The sequence below is a fragment of the Stegodyphus dumicola genome, chromosome X1 (assembly GCF_044657685.1).
Source record: "Stegodyphus dumicola isolate Sdum_Otavi_A_Nest chromosome X1, ASM4465768v1".
Taxonomy (NCBI): Eukaryota; Metazoa; Arthropoda; class Arachnida; order Araneae; family Eresidae; genus Stegodyphus; species Stegodyphus dumicola.
In genome coordinates this window covers 107,211,831-107,233,306 of record NC_140780.1, presented here as the reverse complement: position 1 = coordinate 107,233,306, position 21,476 = coordinate 107,211,831, and the positions used below count along the sequence as shown (strand labels likewise).

General features: G+C 31.4%; 1 protein-coding gene across 1 annotated transcript in view; it reads left to right on the top strand.

Annotated features, from left to right (window-relative positions):
* Positions 1-21,107, top strand: part of LOC118189002 (WD repeat, SAM and U-box domain-containing protein 1-like) — a 39,013-nt gene extending 17,906 nt beyond the window's left edge. Inside the window, exons 7-10 of the mRNA XM_035359532.2 lie at positions 8,378-8,418; positions 16,458-16,771; positions 18,898-19,056; positions 20,913-21,107. Coding sequence (XP_035215423.1) covers positions 8,378-8,418; positions 16,458-16,771; positions 18,898-19,056; positions 20,913-21,058 — 660 coding nt within the window. The 3' untranslated portion in view covers positions 21,059-21,107. The remainder of the gene's footprint in view (positions 1-8,377; positions 8,419-16,457; positions 16,772-18,897; positions 19,057-20,912) is intronic.
* The last annotated feature ends 369 nt before the right edge of the window (positions 21,108-21,476 follow it).

The following is a 21,476-nucleotide window of genomic DNA, read 5'->3' as shown; positions in this document are numbered from 1 at the left end:
GTTTGGTTGGATGTGTATTCACGTTTGTACTACTGTGGTGATATACTTTGCTTGATTAAGGAAGAGTGGTATTAAATTTCAACTAATAGGGATGTGGCAACGCATTTCATTTTAAGAGACACTCATTTCTGCATTCAGTGAAGTATGGTCAAAATTTAAGAGCTCGCATAAAAACTTGATGATCCTTCATTCCATAACTGGCATTTCCATGTCATTGTCACTTACTCATCACTGTCAAAGCACATAAGTGACTGCACACAAGATTAAGCTCCCACTGCTTTCTAAGTAATGTGATGATCAGAATTCCAAGATGGTTTACTGTGTTGCAAGAATTGCTGTAAAAATTATCCAGTAGTCTAATAGTGAATGCTGTAGTAAATGCAAATGTAAGAAAAGAGCAATCTTCTTAACAATTTCTGAAATTTCATACTATTTACATTAAGCAGAAACAACAACAACAACAACAATAACAAAACTGTGATATTTAAAATAATATATTTATTTAAAACTGTTTAGGAAAAATAACTTGATTCAAATATTTTTCATTCTATTAGAAGTTGAAAGGTGTAGCCATTTTATAGGTAAGAGTAGTTGTAGTAATAGTCATACTTTGACCTTGATGCAATTCAGAATGGACTAGCTGCACTAGTTTTGTTTGTAGCTTTACCATGGAATAGGCTAGTCGCATTAGTATCTATTTATTTACTTATTTGTTTGGCTTTGCAATGTACAATAACTAAGCTGCATATGAATCAGTTTTTGATGGGTCCGTGACACTTAGCCGATGGGACAATTAACCAACAGGACATTTAGCCAACACGGACACTTTGCCGATAGGTAATTTAGCTGACAAGGACATTTAGCCGACAAGGACACTTAGCCGATAGGCCATTTAACCGACACGGACAGTTAGCTGACAGTACACTTAGTCGACATGGACAGTTAGCCGACAAGAACACAAAGCCGACGGGGCATTTAGCCGACACAAAGAGTTAATGTCAGGACATTTAGCTGTCAAGATTTAGGACACTTAACCGTCAAGACATTTAGTCAACAGGACACTAAGCCGACCGTGACATTTAGCTGACACATACCCAATAATAATTTAAACTTGCTATCAATTACAAAATTTCACGACTTACCCATAAGTTCAATATTTAAGTTATTTTTTTTCTTCTATCAGTAAAATTCATTTTTCGATTCTTAAAGGTCTCATATGTGCGTTTAATTCTTCTGTAATTTAGCATTGTTTGATATGTATCGTGCTGTTTGGTGTATATTGGCCAAATTGAAAAAGCGTTGAAATTTATCGTCAGGGAATATGAATTAAATTTCAAAAGGAAAAAAGAATGTTTATTTTGCTAAGTACGGTGGTCACTTAATTACATTTTAATATGATCTTAAAAAATTATCCGTAAAGCTTCTTCATTTAATCAACTGGGTTCTTTTGAACACCTTCACATCATTAATAATTTTTCTTGTTTACTTAATGACATGAATTTGCCAATCTCGCTCTTCCAAATGCTTTCAAATTTCTAATACCTTTACGTTTCATTACTCTTTCACTCATCTTATCATGTTACATTCTTTCCCTTACAAAAGCGTTTGGCTTCTCCCACTAATGAAATTTCCTTTCCCTGTCATGAAAAATCTGAATAATCCAATAAAAATTATTGTTATTCTTGAATTATACTTTTTATAGGAACACCGGTGAGGGTTAATTTAGCAAATGTACTTTATTTTATTATGAAAAATAATTAAAAAAAGAGAATTTTTAAGACAAGCAAGAGTATAAATTTTTTGTGACCTCGATAATTTGCTGTTCATGCCATCATTCTTGAGATAAAAATTCTGTAAGATTTTATTGACCACGCCTCTCGCTTAAAATACTTACTTAGGTTAATGTTTACAGCACTAAATTGGTGCATAATGTTTAATTTAGAAGTAAAATATTCTTTAAGGTTTTGTTTTATTCATAACTGAAGCTACAGAAGGAGGGGCCACAAACTAAGTAGACAGAGCAAAGTGTCACATCCTGAAAAGTCACCGTAATGTGGTGCCATCTATCGATGCTGAATTTAACTAGATGAGTTAAGTGAATGCATAATATTATGTACTTTGTTTTGAAAGTCGCGATGTGTAATTTTCAATATAAAATTTTATATTCATGTTGTTCTTATAAAATATAACTTTTTGCAATACCTGTTAAAAATGTATAAATTTTCATTTCATTTTTGTTAATTTTATTTCCCACCCCTCTTTCACTCCTTCTCTTTCTCATTTTCGGTTTAGCTACTTGGTAATGGGAAAATTTTTGGTGCCCGTTTTTCTGAATGCATTTATAAAGTTCTAGCCTAAAAAGGCAATTTTCATTGGAAGAGACTCTTTATAAAGTAAAATGGTCACTCTATTTCTGTTAGGCTCAACAGAGGCCGAGCTTTAAAGTCATGAACCCTGGCAGTTCGGTCTGAATTTCGAATCCCGCGAACAGACAGCCTGCGTGGGTGTTTTCGTGGTTTTCCCCATGTGTAACATGTATACAAGCCAGTTTTCATTCGAAAGTCCTCCAGGATGGCATCCCTCCTTTTGGTCAGATGGCCCTTTGGCTTTGCTGTAATTACAAAAATCAAACCTACTTCTGTTAGGTGGCCGCAGACTTGGTTTCTGGCCCTTTCCTTCTGCAGCTTCAGTTATGAATAAAACAAAACCTTAAAGAATACTTTACTTCTAAATTAAACATTATGCCCCAATTTAGTGCTGTAAACATTAACCTAAGTATGTATTTTAAGTAAGAGGCGTGGTCAATAAAAGGTTACACAATTTCTGTCAAGAATAGTGGCATCAACTGCAAATGATAGAGGTCACAAATAATTTATACCTTTGCTTGTCTTAACAATTCTCTTTTTTTAATCATTTTTAATAACAAAATAAAGTATATTTGCTAAACTAACCCTCACCTATGTTTCTATAAAAAAGTATAATTCAAGAATAACAATTATTTTTATTGGATTATTCAGATGTTTCATGACAGGGAAAGGAAATTTTATTAGTGGAAGGAGCCAAACGATTTTGTAAGGGAAACAGGGTTCGTACGGTCCTTAACAGTCCTTAAGTGTTTGGAATCAATTTTTGGTCCTTAAAAGTCCTTAATTTTGGCCAAAATTGGCCGAAGGTCCTTAATTTTAATCAGCTGAAATTTCTGTCTGTTTTTAAGACTGCCATTTTGGGTGTGAATTAGCGTTTTGCAGGAATATTTTTGGCGATTCACTGACGAATATGGCTAATTTTTGAACGGGTTCATGAGTTATAATTTGTTCCTATTTCTAATATAAGTAATGGTGGGATACTCGGGTTTCTGAGCAAGAAGTGAAACATAAATTTCAAAATTATTTCATTTTTTGTAATGAAGAGCTCTCAAACAACTTTCTGCTTTTGGAGATGTGATTTATTAAATTTATTTAATTTGATTTATTAAATTTTTATTAAACGATTCTAAATTTGGCAATTATCAACATTTTGGCGATTTTAAAATCGGTTTCTATAGACAATTTTTAATTCCGAGATCTGGGAATTTTTTGACGTTTTTTTAGAACATTCTAACGTTGATAAATTTCATTAAAATAATGGTAAATATTGGAATTATATTTAGGAAATAACATTAAAATAAAGCATTTTTATTTTTCACTGTCATATTATAAAGTTCAATTTTGGCTACATATTATACAATTTTTTGAATATGAAATTAAGCAAGGAATAATGCTATTTAGCACAGTTTACAAAACATTTTTTAGCAAAAGCAAAATAGCTATGTAATTAATTAAAAATGTCCTTTTAATTTTTTCACGATAAGAATTTTTCCCATTTCTCAGAATGATCAGAATTCTCAGAAAATGCATCAGTTTTCTCTATAAAATTAATTTCACACTTTTTTCCTCCGATTTTTTTAAAAAAACATTTCTGGCTTTTTGGTGTTACAGAATTGGCAGGGGTAATTTTTCTTTAAGATTTTAGACATTGAAGCTTGGAAAGTTTAGAAATGTTTTAAGGCAAATTTATAGACCTATGATTCTAAAAGATTCCAGAAAAATGTGATGAAATGAAAAATGTCTCCATGGTAGTAACATGCAGTTTCTTACATTTTGAAGAACAATGGAAATATAATAGTTGAATGTTTTACTTCTGATTCTATAATAGCTTTCGTAGCATTTTTATCTTACCTTTATTTTCTCTACTTTTCACTAGATACAAGCATTGAAAATATCAAAATTACTTCTAATCTTATCATATGGACAGGCATTATAGAAATAATTTTTTTTTATTAATAAAGAAATTGAAAGCTGACAATTCAAAAGATTCATCTAATATATTTTAATGTATCATACACAGAGCTGGCGCTAGGCATTTTGTCATCTGATGCCGTCTCTGTGGATCCTAAATTCTGCTGCCTGGTGCCTTTCTAAATTCTGCTTCCAATGCCTGCTCTAAATTCTAAAAGTTTCGCCATTTCTAGATTTTGTTGCTCAGTGTGTCCCTAAATTCTAAAAATTATGCCACACCAGCTCTGTGACCAGACTTTACCAATGTATTTCATATTTCTTCTGAATGTTCGTATTACTAAAAGTAATGGGAAAGGAAAACGTGTTGAAAAAAGAAACTAAATATGTAAAGAGAAAGAAAATTATTCTTCAAAGATAAGTACAGTTATTATTATGTAAATTACGTGTTAAACCTTTACCGTGGTCACAAGGTAAAACACAAAAATATAAAAATTCATGTGAAACTTATTCTTTGCATCTAGTGAGACTTAATGCAAAACAACTTATCACCACTAATGCTTTAGTGGCTTAATAGAATCTTAAAGTATATTAACTGAGTTACAACCTCTGAAACTCTACACAAAGCTACAACACTAGCAGCATCAGACAGAGGTCAGCTAACTTTCAAAACCTGCTAACTGTGCCTACATCAGGCCTTTCAGGTTTGTTCTGATCTGCAGGTCTCTCTATAGTTAAGCAGGAGCAGTGACAACAGCCAGTCTTTTGTTATGAATCATACTGATTATGATTTTAATGCTCATTTTAACCTATGCTGCTTGACATAAAAATCTACTTACTATTTACTAAACCTCTAGACTGAGCAAGTATGTGACAAAATGAGACATAAAAAAAAAAAAAAAAAAAAAAAAAAAAAAAGCTAACTGTTAGTAAAACGTAACTAAAATGTCACTTATCTTCTTTCAGATATGTCCAGTTATTATGAGTGTAAAATATTTAATGCTACTTGATAAATTTCATAAAATTAATTTTATTGTCAAAATATTAATGATTATGTTAATTAAGTTACGTTTAATAATAATGCATCCTACTGACGTTCAGGCATAGATATATTTTTAATTGAATTTATTCAGTTCCCATTTGCACATAGGTCCTTAATTTTTTTCATTAATGCTCCTTAAAAGTCCTTAAAAGTACTTAATTTCCTTGTGCAGAAATGTGTACAAAACCTGGGAAAGAATGTAACATGATGTGATGAGTAAAATCGTAATGAAACGTAAAGGTATTAGAAATTTGAAAGCACTTGGAGGAGTGAGATTGGAAAATTAATATCATTAAGTAAACAAGAAAAATTATGAATGATGTGAAAGTGTTCAAAAGAGCCCAGTTGATTAAATGAAGAAACTTGATGGATAATTTTTGAAGATCATATTAAACTGTAATTAAGTGACCGCCGCACTTAGCTAAAGAAATTCTTTTTTCTTCCTTTCGAAATTTAATTCATATTCCCTGATGATAAATTTCAGCGCTTTTTCAATTTGGCCAATATACACCAAACGGCACGATAAATATCAAACAGTGCTAAATTAAGACAATAATTAAAAGAACATATCTTTAAGAATCGAAAAATGAATTTTACCGATTGTGAAAAAATAACTTAAATATTGAACTTATGGAGAAGTCGAGAAATTTTGTAATTGATAGTAAGTTTGAATAATTATTGGGTACGTGTCAGCTAAACGTCACTGTCGGCTTAGTGTCCTGTTTACTAAACGTGCTGACAGTTAAGTATCCCGTAGCCAAATGTCCTGACAGCTAACTCTCTGTGTTGCCCAAATGTCCTGTCTGCTAAATGCCCTGTCGGCTAACTGTCCGTGTTGGCTGTCTGTCCGTGTCGGCTAACTGTGCTTGTGGGCTAAGTGTCTTGTCTGCTAAGTGTCCGTGTCGGCTAAATGTCCTGCCGGCTAAGTGTCCGTATCGGTTAAATGTCCTGTCGGCGAAGTGTCCTTTTGGCTAAATGTCCTGTTGGCTAAGTGTCCCTGTCAGTTAAGTGTCCTTGTTGGCTAAATGTCTTGTCGGCTAACTTGTCAGCTAAGTGTCTGCGACTGGTTTCTGATAGCAATCTCATTGAAAGCATCATTTACTAGACAGGTATTTTTTCCATGTTTTGTTGTGGGATGAACTGATGTGAACTAATTTTGCTGTGGTGTAAACTGATCTGAACTAAGTCTGCTGTGGTTTGGCACTGCAGTTATGTAAGTGATGTCACTGTTCATTCAGTTCTTTGAAAGATATTTTAAGAATGTTGAATTTGTTATTTTCACTATGTGAGGGAAAGTTCATTTTTAAAATAAACTGTTTTCAGTATTTTATTAAGATATTCTATGTCAATGAACTTTTCAATAGTATAAAATCTGGTTCCCATGTTGGAAATCAAACCTGGGCTATCTCAGTAAAAGCCAGGAAAGCAAACTGAAATAAACCTGTTGTAGAGTGACACTACAGCATATTCTACAGCATACTTAGTTCAGTACAGTTTGCAACAGCTGTATAAATTATGACCATAACCTTCAAGTAATATAGAACAGTGACTCTCAACCAGTGGTACGCAAGAGCAAAATAGATGCTATGCAAAGAAACAAAAAGAGAAACTTGATAGAATTTGCTGTGATTTCTAAACTATTGAAAAATAATCACTGTAAAATGTAATGGTGGTACTAAGGTTTCTTTCTATTTTTGTTTAGATTTTATGCGTTATTCAAATGGTTGAGAATTGTTGATATAGAGTAATAAATTGTTTCTAGGGAAACCATTGCTTAAATTATATCTTTGTTTCTATATGGCAGTCATTGCATTATTATGTGGCAGTCATTGCAGGTGAAATAAAATTTCAGTATTAATTCACATTGCAGTTTATTCTAATGCCTTTTAAGAAGTAATGATCTACATCTCAAAATTTTATCTTTATTATGTAATGCTTTCATATTAAACTCTGGCATTTGGAATTTAGTCTGTGGTTTCTGATTCAGCCATTATTACTAATGAAGTTATTTCAAGCTATATGGGCAAATAATTGCAGGAAGTAGTGTAATAAATTTAGTAAAATAAATTACTGTTATGAATGAACAAAAGTTGCACTGCAAGCAAGTGCTGGAGTAATGAATCTTTTTCAATCTATCACATTTATTGGGCAAATTATGAAATTATATTGGGTTAGAATAACATAAAGTTATCATTATATCATTAGGAAGCTGATTTATCAGAAGTATTAGAAGAATCTGTTCAATAAAGATCTCAAACTTTTCTATGAGCTTCTTGAATGCTGCAAAATAAACTTGTTATTCAGTAATATATATATTTTTTAAAAAACCTGTATGATATATGCAAAATATGCATTCAATTTCTTTTAATCATTCTATTTTATTTATATTAATAGATGAAGTAAAACTGACTTTATATGATTATATTGTAATTTTTACTGAAAATTTACTATAATATTTGTCATTTGTTAATGTCTTGTTCTGTTTCAGTGCTGTACTTTCTAATACTATTTAAAGGCATTGCAATTTTTCTTTGATAAATTGGATTAGTAGTAAAATATTCAGATTTGGCCTTACTAAACTGTCAGTGTAAATATTTCTGAGATTTCCTAATAGTCAGATAAAAAGATTATAAGAAGGATTGCTTTGATTTTTGATAATTTATTGCAAACAAACATTTTGAGATTTATCACAATATGATGCTATAAAATAAATATGTCAGATGAACTAAATTTTCTCCCTTCCCCAGACATTTTAAAAATCATCTCTGTTTTGTCACATTTATGTCTAATAATACTTTTTAGAAGATAACTTGGGAACAGAACTAGAGACATTTTTTTTTGTAACCGATGCTTTGTTATTTACTGCTGCCTTCTTAGCAGTTCTGTCATTTTTGTATAGGTTTTTCACTTTGATTATGTACATATTTTTAAAGTAAGAAGGGTAAATCAAATATGGGATTGTGGATTTTAATTAATAAAAAATATGTACTTAGTTGTATTTTAATACTTTCATTTTTTAAAAGCATATTTGCTTAATGCTGAAATGAGACACTTTTCTTAGGCTAATGGACAGGCTTTGCAGAAATTAGAAGGACATAACAGGTAAAATCAATATATTTATAAGCTTTAGCTCATCATTAAAGTTGTATATATTGGCTTTAAACTTTTTATAGGTACTTTGTGAACTGCTGTTATTTAAGCAAATTGCAATTAAATGCTAGTGCTGTTATTTTATGTTAATATGTATGCTTAATTAATTATTCTAGTTGTATTATTAAAGTGGGAGTCTATTATTATAACTGTACATACATGGTTTTTCAAAAATTAAGGAAAAATTAAAAAAAATAGTGATTTCTCAAAATAAACATGTGGATGTTCATGAAATTTAAATAACTTATAAAAAATAGCAGTGGGTAAAAGGATGCAAAAATAAAATTACGTTTTTTTTTTAAAACTAACACATGGATGAAAATGCTGAATTTTTGAGTTCAGCTTGAATAGGCGTAAGCCTCTTGGACATGATGACACCCTTAATGATGAAAAAAAAAAAAAAAATAAAGATGAACATGACTTTAATTTTTAACTTTCTCATTCAAGATTTTTCTGCACCTTAGTGAAGAGGGAAGTCTTCTGATGCATGGATTATTGCTTTGTTTTCGGTCGTACTGGGAATTCCACATTTTGTCGCATTTCATGGCTTTTCTGCTAGTTCAGGCTCTGCTGTGAATCATGTCATGTCAGAGCAATGTTTTTTTTTTTTTTTTTTCCTATTCTCCTGTTGCTCATGTTTAAGAATTTTTTGTACCATTTTGTGCAGACTTGCAAATTTTCATGTGAAAATTTTCTTATCTCTGTTAATGTTCATTCTCACTGCTTTCGCTCAAATACTCAAACGTTTGTCTTTCTGTACAATTTCATTAATCTGTTTCAATGCTTTCATCAAATCTGGATGTTACAGGTTGACCAGAATATTCAGCATTTTCCAACTCCTTCCAACCTTCCGAAAGTCATTTGTGACATTAAAAAACTTGAGAGTGCAACATGCAATTATAACAAACACTTCTGTCAACAACTGAAAATATTCAGTTGGTTTTTTTTTTTTTTTTTTAACTTCATAAGGAATTTGAGATTAATACACTGTTCAGTTTGTAAGCTTATCATGATTGTGGCAGTCTAACAAAACAACATTCAACTTAAGCAAGGATTAGCAAACAACGAAACAAGGTACAGACGCAATATGGCTCCACTTACACTGGAAGCATCAAGGTCAAGGGCATGCACATTCTTGTTATTTAATTGTCATATCTCATATTTGCATTATTGAAGCTTCTTCCTTTTTATAATTTAAGTTCCATTTTTTAAAATTAATGTAAATTACTTATTGAACATGAGATAATGTGTTTGTACATTTGGTGTCTGTTCTCACCTAAGATGTGTGTATCAAAAATTAATTTAATACCAAATCTACAAACCTGTGCAAAATTTGTGTTCTCTTGCCTGCCTGGGCTTTTGGCTGGCACATAACTATTATTAATTTAAGTCAGAATAAAGCTTTTTGGCTAGTAATGTCAATGTTTTATGTAGATTATGTCCTTTTACAAGTTTCCATGTGTCATAAGTGGTGTGATGATTTCATGATAGTGTTTTTTATGCAGAATATACACTCTGTGTTACCTAAATATTTTCATTCTTTTTTATTATTATTATTATTTTTTTTTAAATTTCAGACTGTAATTATAGTATTCGTTTTTAACACTATAGCAATTTGAGTGATATTTCTGGCTAACTAAGAATGTGTACCAGGTACTCACCCTGAAATTTTACCGTAACTGTGATGGCCAATAATTACTATTAGCTTACGCTGATGGTGGAAGCAACAAACACACAAGGATGTAAAATCTTATCTTTATTTTCCCCAGTATTTATGAGTCAAATTGAAATGAAACAAACATAAATCTAAGTCTCCTCAACTTCACCTACAGAATGTAATATGCAAAATATTAACTGGCTATGATACTAATGCTCCTACTTGATGCCTATAAATAATTTAGAGTACACTGTGTGACCCAAGTATTATTTTCTACTACTCAGTCACACTTGCCAGTTTGGCCTAATGGCTGATTAATATTCTTAATTTAACAGTCGCTTCTGAGTTACAGCAAAGTTGATGGCCATAGCAGCAGCAAATGTCTCTGCAGGTCATGCAGTTAGGATTATTTTCCACGCTTTAAACTACACCACTTGTCCGTAAAATCTGCATAAACCTCTGATCTTGAACAAGTATGTGACGAAACAAGGCATAAAGGCAAAGGGGAAAATAAACTTGTAATTGTTAGTTAAAATAAATGTCACATCATGAGCTTTGATTTATGAGACCAGGCTTTCTTAAACAGTTACCATTCTTCCATATTTTCTAATTCTAAAAATATGAAATAAAGTATGTGTGATATTACAATGAAAAATTGGAGATCTGTTATCATTGGACTTCAGTTGTTCTGAGTTTCAGAAATTTCTGGGTTTTAGATCATCAATTTAAATCTATTAAAGTGACGGGTAGATATGACAACATTGAGGCTTCTCTTTAGACCAAATAGAAAAAAGTTAACTTGCCACAATAACTCAAGAGCTGAAAGTGTAATTAGGTCTATAAATCTGTTGTGTATTATTGGCCAGTGCGAATCACTAGGTGGCTACCTGCACTAAGTAGCAGGTGCTTGAAAATGGCATGCATGAATGTGTCGGGAGAAAAATTGGAAAAACGGAAACCATCTTTCTTTTGTTGAGTATTATATTCTGTTTCCAGACTTTGTAGTGAGGATTTTTGTATACTATTAATAATAATAATAGTTTTTGTGGGAGGTGTTAGTGGTCTGGATATTAGATATCTGGATTTGGGACTTTTTACTATGTATCCCAAAAGCTCAGTTATCTGTTAAATAGATAAAATGATAACGAAGGTATTGATGAAGCAGAAGACTTTTCTTAAGGCAAATAATGTGGAACATACAAACAGCAAAAAATCATGTGGTTCTTGCTATAAAACTCTATGTTAGAAAAACATGCTTCTTTCGTATGGGAAGTAGATGATGTATGATGGCATCTATCATTGTTCAAAGGTGCTTTGGGTAGAACACCAGGCTAGCTCACAGGTGTCTAACCTTTTAGTTTCCCTGGGCCACACTGGAAGAAGATGAGATATTTTGGCCCATACAAATTGTTTCCAACACCAGTGGCAACTCGTGACCTCCAAAATAAGTGTGTGTGTGTGTGATTATGGCAAAGCCTCGAGGGCTATCTGCCTAAGGGGAGGGATGCCTTCGTGGAGGACTTTCTAAGGGAAACTGGCTCGTATACACGTTACACATGGGGAAAACCACGAAAACGCCCATGCAGCCAGCCCGTTCGCGGGATTCGAACCTCGGACCGAACTACCAGTGTTCAGCGACTTTACCGCTCGGCCGCTGGTGGGCCCTCCAAAATAAGTAAATCACGCAATTATATAGGTTTCATTGAAATTTTTCAGGTTTGCTCAAGTTTAAGCACTGAAAATTTTTTTTTGAATTTCTCTTTTAGGGGAGAAATGTGTGGAATTTACCACATTAGTTTAAATTTGCTCGGTGTATACTATATATCAGCGGTTCTCAACCTTTTGACTAGTGCGTACCATCTAAGACAAAAAATTGAAAAAATTTATTACCACTACTACATTTTACATTGATTAAAATTGATTACAATTTAAATTATTAAAATTTAAGTTATAATGCGCTTTAATTCTAAAATTTAGTGTAAAATTTGAGCTTTTTTAAGACCCATCAGCTTCTTTATGTCTGATCTTATTTCACTTATATTTAACAGCAAATTAGGATCCACTTTTAATTTTGTTTTCCATTTTAAATTTCTCACACTCCCTATATCTTGTTACAATTTTCAATTGTTGATAAAATACTTTTTATTCATCCACTCAAGCTCAAATACATTTTTTTTAAACTTGCAGTGGATGACATTTGATGGAAATACATTTTTTTCACATATTAAATAAATATTTATTTTATAATTAAATATTTTCACATATTTTTGTTCTTTGTTGACCTAAATAGGAATTGACTTTAAAAACATTTTTTTTATATTACTTGTTTTTCAACTATAGCATGGAAGAAAATGATTGTTTACACAAATAGGTTGTGCAAAAAGGCAATAAAAATTTAATAGCTTTATTTAAAATGCATGTCACGAGGTCAAGTTTCAGGTACATTTGAAAAAAAATGGGCTTCTAATCCAATTTTCTTTTTCATAGTTCTTTGAAAAATACACGTTGAAATTATTATTAATGAAAAACAATGATTTTTAATTGTGGATGCTAATTTACATTTGATTTTCAAATTATTTTCGGTTAGAAAACTTTCTAAAAGTGGTAAAAGCTTCAAATATTTCTAATTCTTTGATTATTAGCTCGAGTTTTTTATCACTGCATTTATTTTATCTCTAATAGTAAACAAATTAACACTCTCTCCTTGTAATCATAAATTTAATTAATTTAACTTTCAAAAAATATTAGCTAAATATGTTAAATTTGCCAGCCATAATTCATTAAATAAATATTTTTGCAATTCAAATTTTGAATCACAGTGGAAAATTTGAATTTCTGATCAAAGTTCAAAAAGAGGATTTAAAACTTTGACTCTTGATAACTGCCTTATTTCAGAATGTAACAAGAGCATTTCATTTTCACTGCCCATCTCTTGGCATAAAATCATAAATATTCTTGAATTTAAAGCTCGGCTTTTAATAACATAACAATTTTCACAGCTTGATTCAAAACGATTTTTGTGTTTTCAGGGATTGGTTTGGCTACTAATGTTTCACGATGAATGGAGCAGTGAGTAAATTTAGTTTCAGGTATGACTTCCTTTATTAGAGAAATAACACCGGAATGTTAATTTCCTGTTAATGCCCATGCTCCATCACTGCATATGGCAGTGCACTTATTTCAAGGAATATCATTCTCAGACATAACATTGTCAATTACTTTGAAAATTTCATTTGCAGTTGCTCTATCATGAAGAGATCCACAAAATACTCTTCGGCAATTCATTATTTCTTCTTCAAAACATACGTAAGCTAATATTGGTATACGTAAGCTCATGGACAAAGTTCATTATATCAGTACTTACATGAAGTTACAATGCAAAAGACTGACTGTGTTTTATTTTTACTTCTTTGTACGAAGTATTGAAATCATCAAAAATTCAGATATAGTATTTCAACGAAAATATCCATTTTGACCTCTCTTGATTCCATTTGAACAATGTTTTTGCATTACATCTGTATGTAAAGACCAAATAAAGGATTCTTTTTTGCAAATTGGATTGTGAAATGGATTTAAAATTGATTCAGAAGAGATTTTTTTCATGACTTCTGTACATATGTACTTATGTATGTATCTCGCATACACAAAAACGCTTAGCCTCAGAACATTGAGATTTTGTATATGGGACTGCTATAACATGTAGATGTGCACTTCCATTTTTGGTGGCTATTGGCTGCACCAAAAGTATATAAATATATGTGTATATATGTACATACCCACTTCAGTTACCCGGCTCAGTGAGCTAAGTTTTTTAATTCTTACATGTTGGTTAATTGCATTTTTTTTTTTTTTTTTTTTTTTTTTTGCTTTAAAAGGGATTGAATTATATTGTTTCTGTGTTCCGGTTAAGGTTTTAATGCCTTTAGTTAATCTGCATGAAATAGTTGAAGAATTATCAACAATTTAAAATTTGTTTAAGTTTCACTCATCCTAACAATCCCCCTATTTGTTTACATTTGAAACTTTGTAGAATAGTGAACTAAGTCAGTTTCAGCACCCACTTTGGTGTCTTTTTGCCAAATGGTTGCCAAAATTACACCGAGAAATCTCTTTCTGTCTAATTTTAATTGCAGAATTTTTTTACGGATTTTTAACTCTATTTGGTGTTTAGGTTTTTCTGTATTTCAATTTTTAATGAAGATGTTTTAAATGTTTATGTATTTTTTCCTTGCTACGAATTGAGAACTAAATTGATTGAATGAGAAATATATCTGTAATGAAATTTGGGGGAATAATTTTAAAAGAATAAATTAAAATGTGCATAATGTAATAAGTAAAATGTGCATAATTTTATAGGACATAATAGCTGCAGGTAATAGAAGATTTTCCCCAATAGTGTGAGCCTTCCCAGTGTTGGCGTTTCTGAGGCTTAGTAGATAAGTAGCTTCCAGAGCTTTTTCAATTGAAGTAACAAAACCTGTCATTACTTGTTTACTATTTTTGAACTCTGATAATTTCTTCTTAAAATGTTCTCCAGATTCATCCTTTAAATTGGCATGCTTAGATTCAGTTTGTCTTTTAAGAAACAATAGTTTCACACTTTGATTGTATAATAGTTCACCACAAGTAACACATTGAAGTTGAGATTCCATTTCATCTCTATTCCAAGTAAACACAAATGATGAATAACTTATATTTCCTGTAAACAATTTTTCTTTTCAATATTCTTAGTGCTAGTAGATTGTAATAGCGCGTCACACAGCAGCACCACAGGTCCGGGGATCGATCTCCGTGCCGGGCAAGGTTAACTCAGCCTTTCATTCTTTGTAACAAGAAGACAAAATACCTGCCATTAGAGACAGCAAAATCGACGTAAAAATGATCGTAATTGAAAATAGAGCAATATAAGACCGGAAATGGTGGTGCTATAAAGTGTAGACATGCTAATAAACCAATCAAATGTAAAAGAGTTAATGAGATACTGTTATCTTTTTATAGGAAATTACTTTCATTTCCTTTTAAATACAACATCCATTTCTACTGCTCCTTTTAAAAACATCACTTAGGACAAATTTTGTTATGTCTATGGCTAAAAAAATATTTGTGAAATTAATAATGGATTATTTTGGTAATGTCTATAAATGGCTTAACTTTGAACAAAGCTCAGATTGCAAAAAATTATGAGTATTAGAGAAAAAAGTTAAACAGGATTTTGCGGTATTACATTTTTTAATTTAAAAGTTAAAAATACTTTGATTTTTAACCATCTGTGTACCACCTATTTTCTCTTGTGTGTCACCATACCAGCGGTTGAGAATCGCTGCTATATATAAAAGGCACATGTGTAGAGAAATTTTTAAGTGAATCAGTGATTCACTTGATTCATATGGCGAGCCACCACTCTGTAACACTAATGATGGCTGATAAGCAAAAAAAGCATAGAATCATATTTAAGAAATTTAAACTTTATGAATTTATCATTTTTTAATATAATGATAGTAATATAGAATTATTTCTTTCTTATAACAGCTATTCAGATATTCACAAATATTAGATCAAAATGAAGATGATCAGTCAAAAGTTTTGGAACTGTGATTCTACTCAAAGCACTTTTATTTTGCTCTAAATTGGAGAGTCAAATAATGCATCCATTCATGCTGAAAGCCTGTGTGGAACGCTGATTGCAGTAGTAAAATATATCATCGAGGTGGGGGCTTAATATTTCTTTTGTGCTTAATGCTCACTTTGTGGGCCACCTGCAGGCCACAGGTTGGACACCCCTGGGATAGATATTTCACAGCCTTTGTCAGTGCAATGCAGAAAGAGGGAAAAAAATATGTTACTAATTATTCCTCAAATCATAGCTTAACAATGTTTTGTTTGATGACAGTTTCATTTTAATGAAAAAATTTTAAATGTGTATATATGTATTATATATGTATAAATGTGTTGCATTGTAAGATTTACTTAGATATAGTAGCAACATAAATTTTTTTCAATCTTTAGTATTCTAGACTAAAAAATATAGTCTTAGCATATATTATAGTTCTCTTGATTATATTTAAGTTTGCTTCCAAGCTTATGAAATTTATTTTCTTGTTGCGATGGATCTGATATGGAATTTTATTACTTCAGTGCTCATATTGGAAAAAAAAAAAAAAAATTGACTGAGTACATGTAATGAATGTATAATCAAACTCTGCCTCCCTTTTTTTATGTAATTTTCTAACTTTTTAAATTTATTCGCTTGTCAGTATTAAATTTGAAATATGCAGGTCTAAATAAATATGCATGTTGAAAAATGCTTTTTAATTTTCTGTTGCATGCTTTTTAGGTATGTTACATGTTCTGCTTTCTCTGATTCCATTCTTATGGCTTCTGGATCAAATGATAAAACTGTTGTTATATGGTCTTTGGATAAAGATAAACTGTTAAAATCAGCTGCAGAAACGATTGCTGAAAAAGAGAAGAAATTTATTATGGATGAGAAAAAGCAAAATATTCTGATATGGACTGTTGAAGATGTGCTTAACTGGTTGAAATCTCTTAATCTGGAAGACTTAAATGAAACATTCCATTCTAATGCCATTGATGGTAAAGAGCTTATGCATTTAAATCATGAAACTTTGCTCACTGTCCTGAAAATAGGTAAGTGTCTAATAAATTTATAATGCTGAATATTATAACAGCATTTTCTCCAAAAAAATTAGCATGAATTTCATAAATTTTAATACATTCATCACTATAAGGTGTCTCATTCTCCAGTAATATTCACTGAGCACTAGTGATGTGATCTTGACATTGTGAGTTTTCATATTATTGCAATGTGCTGGCTTATTGAATAATTTAGCTGTGTATTCCAGTCTATGTAAAGCTGTTTACATGAAATTATACTGTGAGGTTTTTCCAGTATATTTGACAAGGACCAAGCAAATATGTTGTGACTTCATGGCCCTTGGAAGTACGAATAAATGCAGAAATTTTTTGACTGATTAGGTATTAATGGGGGCTTTCCTTTTATTGAACCAGCTCAAAGCAAAATTAATTGTAATAAGAACTTAAAAATAACAAAGCTCTAAAGAAAGACTCAACTTCAAGTGATCAAAGAAGACATGCTTATACTACAGTCAAAAGTCGTTAATTCGGACACCCATAATCCGGAATGATCTATAATCCGGACCTCAAATCTACAAACTTTCTGCGCATGCGCGTAAGACCTTTACAGCTGCGAATATGCGTGTGCGCATGCGCATAATACGTTTACGCAAGCGCGTTTAATGTATAACGGACGGTATAAGCTAAGCTGAAATTATCTAATTCAGGTAATGTTGCAGATTGCATTGTTCTTTAATCTTCGAATTGGATCTGGCTTATTATTTTTTGCAGACTGTTACAGCAATTTTATAAAAGTAAGCTTGAACTTTCGATTATGTCAAATAGAATTTCCGATATATATTTACTAATATGTAAAGGATCTACAAACCGAAAGTATGTTTCGAAGTCCATTAAACCAAAAGTGGAATTGCTGCAAAAAATGGATAAAGGCATGTCCTTTGATTATCTAATCATTCCGAAATATGTTTATCAATTTCACGCTGCTCTGCGGGGGAAGGGAAACGACATGGCGCGCAATGAATTAGAAGTTGATCTTTCAGCACTATCCTTATCTTCAGGGCAGATGTTTTTATTTTATTTGTCTTATAATTCCTTACTAAATGTAGTATTTTATCTTGATGTACTCCGTCTTTGATATGATTTAAATCAAATTCCTCCTCATTATAATTCGCTTCCGATAGTGAAGAAAGTGACACAGAAGTTATTGAAAACGAAAAAATTTCGATTGACAAATTAGTCGGTATTCTCGACACAGCAATTATAGGACTTGACCAGCGGAACTTTGTAACTGAAGAAGAAATTATGTCTGTTTATAGAATTAAAGAGAAAGTATTATCACATAAAACAAAGCATCTTAAACAACTTACCTTGAAAGAAATGTTTAATAAAAAAAAAATAAATATTAAGCTTTTTTTTTTGTAAATTTTGATATCCTTTAGATCATAATTGTTCTTTATTTCATAAATTACGGTTTCATATTTTTAATTTTATAACTTCTGCATGCCATCTTACCAGATTTAAACTGATGATCTATAATCTGGAAAAATCGATAAACCGGAATCGCCGAAGTCCCGACGAGTCCGGATTAAAGACTTTTGACTGTATACATTTTGAATTCTTAAACATAACCAAAAGCTCTCTGAAGAGGTTTATCGCTGTTACCCCCCCCCAAAAAAAAACTTTAACATAAAAATAATTGTTGCACATTGAAGATACAAGTGCTGTCATGGTACAGTAATGTTTGTCATTCTGTCACTGTGCTATATGAAAATTAAATTAAATTTTGCAAAAATAATGAACATTTATTTTATAAAAATTCCTGACACTTAAATTGTATATATAGATGGTGAGGAATAATACTAAACTAACAGAATAAACAGAATAACATGGAAGAAACTAAAAATGTAAAATACTATCGCTAAGCAGAAAATAATAATTTGTGTAGATTGCAAAGATTATGAACTATCTTCAACAGTTCAGAAGAGAAGTCATGAATAAATGCATGAAATCACTTTGTCATTGTAAATGTATGGAATTCCTCTTTGATATGTGCATGTCATATTTTTCTCGGTTAATCCATGTTCTTTCTTTCTTTTTTTTTTTTTTTTTCTTTCTTACTTTCTTTTCTTTCTTTCTTTCTTTTTTTTTTTTTTTACTAGAGAGTTTAGGTGTGAGAAACAAGATCTTGCGTGCTGTTCAGTGCTTAAAAAATCCTTTGTGGCAGCATGTATTTTCTGATTCTAACGAAGAAGGAATACTTAGTGAATTTTATTGCCCCATCACTCAAGAAGTTATGAGAAATCCTGTTGTTGCTGCAGGTAATATTTAGTTATGCTTTAACTCATCAGCTGTGATTTAATTTTCATGAATATTGTCTTAGTACTCAGATTTTTTACTGAGGTCATTGAATCATAATTAAGTTTTTAGATGAAACTTGCAGTTGAGATCACATACAAGTTAGCAGTGCCATGTACATTTTCTTGTAAGATCTAAAATACCAAAGCTTTTCTTCTGAAAATAATTTATAATTTTTTTGTCATTATTCAATGTATAATCCATCTAAAGTCTCTGCCTGCCAATATAATGATTATGAGATATAGGTACTAAAACCTCAGCTTATCATAGTGGCAGAAGGAAACCGTAAGAGTGTAAGTGTGAGGAACTACATTTTTGTTTTAACATAAATTTAATTAGAATTCATTCTCTGAACTGTGTGGATTTTTTTGTGAAGAAAGCTTATTATTTAACCTAAGTTCTTTCCTTGCACAGTCATTTGTTGTACTGGCTGAGATTTGCTTTCTGTCAGTCCTATTCTTGGAGGTATGAAATACATGAACCAGGTTCCTATTTAAGATCCATTCAAATGGATTCAGTATAATAGATGGTAAGAGGTTTGAATATCCTTTTCATATTACGTAAAGAGTTGGGAAGGTCTATCTCCTTGCTTCAGTTGAGGCCAGCAAAGGCTTAAAGCTAGTGTTCTTTTTCTGTCGAACTTGCTCCTTCTACCTAATACAGAGTTAGTGATTAAATTGCAGGTGTGGAGGCTAAAAACAGTTCATAGTTATTATAGCAGGCCCACTAGCAGCTGAGTGGTAAAATTGCTGAATGCTAGTAGTTCCAACCTGGGTTCAATTCCAGACGAAGGGGCTGGCTGCATTCTTTTCATCTTACTTAAAGAGGTGGGAGGGTCCAATCTGCTTGATTCAGTTGAGGCCAGCAAAGGCTTAAGGCTAGTGTTCTTTTCTGTCGAACTTGCTCCTCCTACCTAATACAGAGTTAGTGATTAAATTGCAGGTGTGGAGGCTAAAAACAGTTGATAGTTATCATAGCAGGCCCTACAGCTGAGTGGTAAAATTGCTGAGTGCTAGCAGTTCCAACCTGAGTTCAATTCCAGATGAAGGGGCTGGCTGCATGGGCATTTTCATGGTTTTCCCCATGTGGGAATATGTATATGAACTAGTTGCTCTCAGAAAGCCTTTCACAAAAGCATCCTTCCTCTTAGGCAGATAACTTTAGCATCCTTTGCCTCAATTAAACCAAACCAAGTTACACTAGCCACCCAGACAGTATAGAGCTTAATGATACTGACTGCCATACGAATGGTCTCAGGTTCAAATCCTAGAGAAGGCATATATGTTTGTAAGTGAAATTCAGAATATAGATGAGTATATAGTATTGTTATTTATTGGCTAAATGGGCTTAGAAATGTTATTTATAGGCTAAATGTGCAAAAATGTTATTTTTATTACCTATTAGTTATTGCAAGTTCAAACATATGTTTAAGTACTTCAACTGACAAGTGAGAAACATCTTACCTAAAAAGAATTCATTGAATAATCATATAGATTATACTCAAACAGTATTTAAACTGTTTTTAAAATTTATGTTTTGCAGTGTTAATTCTAGAAAACATAACATATGTAAATTTTTATTGTAATATAGATTGAAAAAAATTAAGACATTTAATTTTCTATTTGTTTTTTGTTTGTTTACATTTATTTCACATTTTAGCATAAAAGTATTGATGATATTTTGTATTTATTCTCTGCCAAATATGTCATTGTTTGCACTTTTATTATGTTTGTTGCATATATGTGTATTGTGAACATTGTGCATAATCTGGTTACTTTTTTTATATTAATCTGGTTACTTTTCCCCTTTAACATCACAGATGGCTACAGCTATGAAAAATGTGCAATTCAAGAATGGCTTGAAAGTGGCAGGGACACTAGTCCAATGACAAATGAAACACTTGCTCATAAACTTCTTATTCCAAATTATGTTCTTCTTCAATTGATTCAAAAGTATAAGTTGTAAATATTAATTTTTTGTTATGAAAAATAAAAGTATTTATTCTAAGATGTGATTTAGAATATCGCAGTTTTATGTTATTTTAGCAAACTTGTTTTAAGAAGACATTTTTATTGTTATATATTTTATTGTACAAATAAATAAATGGGGAATAATTTAAAATGTAAATGCAGTGAATTGTAGAAATTTTTTGTTGTATCTCTAAAGCTGATGGAAAATTAATTCCAATGATTCCTTGCAGTTTGCTGTAGTCTCAAAATGCGTACGAACCTCAGTAAATGAGAATTATAAGCAAACTTAATACATAAATATTAAAAAAATAACAAACTGACTTGTTTGAGCATTTCTTGATGTTTTGAATTTGTAGGTAAAATAAAAAGCCCTAGTTCATTGTAACTGAAAAAAAAATGCATGTTTAAAAGAA